Source organism: Pavona decussata, unplaced genomic scaffold (assembly GCF_977016875.1).
Source record: "Pavona decussata unplaced genomic scaffold, jaPavDecu1.1 SCAFFOLD_835, whole genome shotgun sequence".
In the NCBI taxonomy this organism is placed as follows: Eukaryota; Metazoa; Cnidaria; class Anthozoa; order Scleractinia; family Agariciidae; genus Pavona; species Pavona decussata.
Window position 1 is genome coordinate 175,001 of NW_028145924.1, and position 6,624 is coordinate 181,624.

The 6,624-nt window shown below is 37.5% G+C and overlaps 1 protein-coding gene and 1 long non-coding RNA gene across 3 annotated transcripts in view; one reads left to right on the plus strand and one right to left on the minus strand.

Moving 5' to 3' along the window:
• LOC146448692 (uncharacterized) overlaps positions 1 to 5,006 on the plus strand; it is a 29,183-nt gene extending 24,177 nt beyond the window's left edge. For both annotated transcript variants that reach the window (XM_085102400.1, XM_085102401.1), the window contains exons 7-9: positions 285 to 341; positions 1,070 to 1,153; positions 4,944 to 5,006. In XM_085102400.1, coding sequence (XP_084958526.1) covers positions 285 to 341; positions 1,070 to 1,140 — 128 coding nt within the window. In that variant the 3' untranslated portion in view covers positions 1,141 to 1,153; positions 4,944 to 5,006. The remainder of the gene's footprint in view (positions 1 to 284; positions 342 to 1,069; positions 1,154 to 4,943) is intronic.
• Positions 3,389 to 4,053, minus strand: LOC146448694 (uncharacterized). The gene is made up of 3 exons (XR_014860937.1): positions 3,949 to 4,053; positions 3,669 to 3,697; positions 3,389 to 3,564 (listed from the first exon to the last, which is right to left on the minus strand). It is a non-coding gene; the product is annotated as an uncharacterized LOC146448694 (long non-coding RNA).
• Positions 5,007 to 6,624: the final 1,618 nt, after the last annotated feature.

The window sequence follows — 6,624 nt, forward strand, 5'->3', positions numbered from 1 at the left end:
CTGGTTATTAGGCCCTAGTAAATAAATCTGTACACTAAGTAATAGATTTGGGAAATGATAAATTAATATTGTGCATTGAGAATTAATACATGTGTGCATTAAGAAATGAAAATGTGCACTTAAAAGTCGTAGTTTTGTACTGAAATAATTATTTGTGCACTGAAATAAATATTTTTGTATTGCATATATGGGCCACCATAGTGATCTGATGGTTGAGTATAAGCTTATGAATTATTACACATATATGAATTCTTTTAGACGGAAACGTCTTCTTCTTTTTCCAGACTACCATACTACCATTAATCAGAAAATAGGTGAAGTACAGGAAAACATCTGTTCTCGTAAGTAAGAATAATAATACATACCAAACACAATAGGCCATTTTACAGTTGTGTACTAAGTGACCTGGCCTTGCATTGGAAGCGAGGCTGGGGGTGACCTTGTTTAGATACAGACCTCACTACTTTTCATATGTAGATCATGCTGTTCTTATGCTAACTAGTTTGCATTTACATATGAAAAGCAGTGAGGTTTGTATCAAAACAAGGTCACCCCCAGCCTCGCTTCCAACGCAAGGCCAGGTCACAAAGCACACAACTGTAAAATGGCCTATTGCCAGACAAGAACAAGGTTTGGGCCATATCCGGGAGTTCAATGTACTTCAATTTAGGGAAATTACAGCTGCCATGGGAGGGTGGAACGGGAAAGCATTAACATAACGATGAAATTTATACACATGAAGCAAGTGATTGGCGCGATAGAGTTCGATGACAAAAAACGTGTTCGTTACCCAATACTTAAAACTTGTTCACAGTAAATCGATAACATTAACACAATTTAACTTTTTTTAACTGCTACCAATAAAGCTAAAATATATAAACCTGTGAGATTGGATCACTTGGAACAGTTGCTTTGCTATGAATGAGAGATGACTGGTTGCCTACCGTAAAATCTGGGGGTCTAAATTCCTCTCTTAGAGGAATTAGAGGTCCATTCCTAAAAACAACTCCTCAAGGACACATTAATTTGGTTTTGGTAACGAAAATGGTTTAAAAACTTTCTTTTTCAGTCCGCGTGTTGATAGACGAGGATCTCAGACAAAGAAACCTGGAGTGCGATCAGAAAATGGAGAAAGTTTAGGGAGAACTGAAACGTGAGTTTGAATTCAATTCGATTTAGTTGAAGGAAGTGTTCATTATTATCAGAGGAGAAGGGTTGGCATGAAATGTGATGTGGCTGAGGTGGATAATTCTTTAGTACTTGAAGGGGAGTCATATTTTTTTTAAGAAAACTTTGTTCAACGTCGCATAGGTAAATTGCTAAGCTCGCGCTGATCTCTAAATGTAATGACATCGAACCGGGATTAGAGTCAATGTTTTTATACCAGAATAGTTGAGTGATTCTTGTTCAAAATACTGAGGTAATCGTGCCTTCAGTGAGTTTTGAGAAATACATGTTTATTCTTCCTAAGCTAGTGAAAACCAAGAGGGAAAAGTTGTGATTTTCATTGGCATTGAGTATGAAATAAAAGTGTATAATTAAGTGTCAATTCTGTTGATAATCGACTATTGGATTTTAAACTTCTGTACCAAGGCTGGGTGGCTGCCTTAAAAAGTGTTAGGATGTAAACTTTCTGCACTCATGCTATTAAATCATTTGAATTCAAGCATTAAACCTCGTTAATAGACTGCATCACGAACAATTGCAAACCACCGAACTCTAGGGCACTGTGATGTTTATTGCAAACAATCCCATTTGCGCCGTCCTTCTTGTAACGGAGTAATTTCAAAGCGGAAAGTTTCCAAAAAAACTGTGTGTGAGCCGTGTTATAAGGGAGGTTAAAATGCTGATAAGGTAAATTGGCCGCGGCTATGAGACGTTTTGAGCAGTTGCCCTTCGTCAAACTTTTCAAGGAATTGTGGATTGTGTGTGGCTTGTATATTAGGCGGTGGGGCGGTTGTGCCTAAATCCTACCATGCAAGAGGACAGTCGAGGAGTATTAGGAACAAGAATCTAAAGTTGACTAGTCGGCGACTCCAATATAGCGGAAGGTTCTTACATGACCTGAGTCGATGAAGGGCAAAAGGAAAGTTTTTTTTTTTTTACTGACCGGATGGAAACACAATGGATGAATTCTAATAACTGAGTTTCAAGCCCGTTAGCCGTCTATAGATAGAAACTGGTAAATGGTTAGCTTCTAATACTTCTATAAGCTCCTAAATCATTTTTTCTTTGTATGTCTTGTTCCCTGGCTACCACCCAGACAGTCTATATATTCGGCTTGGTTTGCAGCAATTGTTTGTGCTTTCCAGTTCAGTATACCACTTGTTTATAATCACTGAACATGAGTTATTTTTTTCTATTTCTTGTCCCCTTAACAAGAAGAATCGTATTTAATTTTATCTTACTTTGGTTAAAAAAATAGCTCTCATGGTCAGTTCCGTATCTACGTTGGGCTTTCAAGGACGGAATTGAAGCAATATGTCCCGCCGAACAAAAACAACTTAGAGTGCGCGCAACCTATACATGTATTTACCTCGTTCTAAAAGTAAGCAGCTGCAAGCACGCGTGAGCCAAACAAAACAGCGAACGCTTTTTTATATTACTCGAACCTTCGAGGAAGCAAACGAAACTTAACGCCGAACAAAAACAACTAAGAGTGCGCGCAACTTTTACATGTGTATAACTCGTACTAAAAGTGAGAAGCTACAAAAAACACAAAAACAGTTTACACGTATAAATTAAACTTTAGGCTTCGAGCAAGCCAAACAAAACTAGAGGGCAGGCTGACGGGCAAGTAAGACATACAAGTATACTCCTCGTTTTAAAAGTGCGAAACCATGTAATGTTCACGGACCGAACGAACTGTACGAATTGAAATCATAGTATCACAGACCGTTACAGTGCAGGTGAATTGGACAACCCTCCCGAACCGTTCCCAAACCCTTTGTTACTCATCTGTCAGGCCGATGCATGTCCTAGAGACACTTGTTGATTAAGACATGAAGCTTATTAATTAGTTGATATCACCAGCTTGAATCACTCTTCACGTCTCTGCTCTGCGTTGGCGTTCGCTGTCAAGATGTGGAGCCTTGCCTATAATAGGGACTTTAAGATACGGCGACTACGGACTACGGACTACGGTTGGACGCAAGGTTTTCTTGCTATGGAGGACTGGGCCGAATACACAACAGTGGTGCGAAAATACGAAGTTAAGATCGCAGACTACAGACACCGGACTACGAACAAAGCGCGAAGTAAACTCAAGAAAAAAACTCGCTTACTTTTTTCATATTTTGCGTCCAGAATGTTTTTTGAAAAGGTTCGAGATGCCCTGGTTTACTCTTTAGTGGACGAAATAATCGACGAAGAAGAATTCGTACTTCTGTTTGATGCCTATAAGTCAGTAAATCTATCATATCCATACTGGGAGTACGATTGTTTTTGTCTCGACTCCTTTGATTCAAGTGAATGTTTAACTGAGTTCAGAGTGAACAAGGAAGATCTTCCTCGTTTAGCCGAGATTCTTGGGGTTCCTCCACAGTTCAGGGTGCTCTGTAGACGCTGCAAGTCAAAATTTAATGCACACGTTAGACAGGTTAGATACTACTTCAATCATAATTTCCTTGCAAATACTTTGGTAAAAGATAAAAAGGCTGTGTACTTACATTTCCACTTGGGGAGAAGTCATTTTTGCCTACAAAATGCAAAGAGCGTGTTTCACTCGTAAGTTTTGTTTCTCATGTAAATAAAAGTAAACACAAATTGGCGGTCAAAATCAGTAAACACGACTTAGCCGTAAATTTTTTCGCTTTTTGGAGTTCAAAAGCGCTTGAAATTGCTAAATATCTGCTTTTTGGTGTTCGTGATAGAAAGCATCAAGCCCTCAGACCATATTCTAACGAAACCTTTCTTTTCTTATACAATAATTTATAACTCTGTACTCACCTTGATCGCAGTACGTGAAATTCCTCGCCTACACACCGTCGCCAGCTTACGACGGTGAGAAGCGAGAGCACACTTGTCTCGTCCCAGTCCTAATTTTCGTCTCGTCCGTAGTCCGTAGTCCGTAGTCCGTAGTCGCCGTATCTTAAAGTCCCTAATTGTGCTCATGGCTGTGAGAAGCAAAACGCTTCCATTTTTTTTAAATAACCCATGCCAAGCCTGTAGATGTAATGACTGTAATTAATGCTTTGTAAATAAAGGAGACATACATAGTTAAAATTTAGGTCAGGAGAATACGATAATTCCCCTTCTTGAGGTGTTTGCATATCTGCTTGTAAAGTAAAGTTATTAGATCTTATTGTTGTTGATGTGAGTGGGCTGGCGCCGGTGTCCATTCCTTTCCAGCACTAACACTTTGACGAATCGATACTACCATCCTTTATTAGTTGAAACGACAATAATGATACCAAAATAAAAGCATTACTATTAATGAACAAGTTTTGGTCATTTTCTCTGCATAATGGGTTACCATAGCAACAGCATATCCTGTTAAAAACAGCCCTGATTTTACCTTTAAGTTGTTATAACTAAAAACGAGCTCAGTTTCACAAAAAAAAAATAATATTAATATTTATAATTTTAATAATAATGATAATAATAATAATAATAATAATAATAATAATAATAATAATAATAATAATAATAATAATAATAATAATAATAATAATAATAATAATAAAATGGGGGTCACTGAGCTCGTTTTTGAGTTATAACCACTTAAAGGTACAATCAGAGCTTTTTTAAAAGGTCATACTGTGCTGTGGAAACCAGGTTCGTAAAAGTTTTAGGCATGTCACTTTTTGATACCATTATAGTTGTATAAAGTGATAAAAATGGTTCAATTAATCTGTTTAAGTAGAAGCGCTGTAAATTGATGTAAACTAGTGCCACCCACTTTAAATGACCTTGAAGGTCATCGGAAACGTCCTTATTTTCAGAGTACCAGCGGACATGTGTAATGCAGAAGCAGAAAATACAAGAACTGGAAGGAAATTTTAAAGGTGAGTTGTTTTTATTGCAAAATTGAAATAGTACTTTGATGTCTTTGAATCATGGTAAACATCTATCCGACCCGGCCTTAGTGGTTACCTCGGGGACCTGGAAGGAGTCCCCTACTCTGTATGTTTTCGCCTCCAGCTGGTGGGTCATATAGGGATTGGGCTCTAGAAGACTCATAAGGCTGGTCTCAACACATTTTTCCGTAATCAATGAATCATTTAATGGCCGAGCAAACGAAGAAATGAACTCATAACGTTCTTAGTTCATCATAGGAGAGCACAATGGCTTATTTATCAAAGTTAAACATTGTAGCTCAAAGTTGGTTTTGTGCTGTCAGCTCTGTAGTTTTAGTGAAGCCTGATCGTGAATCTCGGAGATTTCTACTGCACCAGTGGGAGGAAAGTAAGAATAAATTCCTGTCGTGTTTTTCTACGTTGCTTCAAACACACAAAGTTCGAAAATTTCCAACAGACAAACAAAAGATAAAAATCTAGGGGCTGATAAATAGAAACGGTTGATGATAAGATATGCACGAATTGTTGTTTTAATACGAAACCTTTGTTTACCTTATCCCTGATTACCTTTTTTGAGATAACTAATTAACAAATCGACGGCAATTTTCCATGGTCTATATTCTTATAGACCATAAAATGAAGTCATAAACTGTTTAAATCTCCAGTGGAATTACGGGCTGCGGCGAGTGGTTTCATAGAAAACCGCCGTAGATTCTTTTTGTGACCATAACACGGAAAGGTACGAGCGGAATTGACTTTTTTTTCCCGTTGAGAAAGTGCACGCTTTACATTGACGTAATTTTTATTGTCTGTATCTAAACAATATCTACGAGCTAATCAGCGCGTGGAAATTTTGGCAGTTATTGTAAATAGAAAACTCGATACATTTTGAAATTTGATATATTGTAGCCTATGCTAATTAAGAAAATGACAATACAGTTATTTTGGTTTGTTAGGAGAAAACAACAGCAAGGGACGATATGAAAATCAAACTAAAGTGCTTTCATTGTTGGAATTAAAAATTGTCTTGACAAGCGGGTGAGAATGTGCTCATTTTCGAAAAATCTTATTTAAAATCCTGCCTTTGCGAGTTCAAATTTAGCTCGCCAAATCGCAATCGTCTTAAGGTGGAAGGAATCGGTTAACATCACTTTCTAACAGTACTAATATAACATTTTAAGAGCGGCGGTCAGGAAAAATCGAGCAAAATCTGAATTTTCTGGCGAAACTTAGCAGAGTCGATTTCTTTCATCTTTTGTCCATAATAAGGTTTTACTAAAGTAAGAATCATGGTGTGGCTTAAATTGGCCAGAAACATTTGCGTTTTGAGAAAATCAGGAAAATCGATCGAAGCCTTGTGAACTGAAATATGATTGAATTTAAAACCGGAAAATCGCCACTTTTCATTGTCTCCCCGTTTGTTTTAGAAGAAGCGTACGAAAATCGGGATTTCTTATATCGAAAGACAATCTCTTTCTGATATGATAACCGATGAATTTGTGTTTGTTATGATATCTGGCAAATTTAAACAATTTAAAACCAGCGGCATATTTTTACAGCTGGTTTACTCTGTAATGTAGTGTCGAAGGTCAAGCACACATTTCAG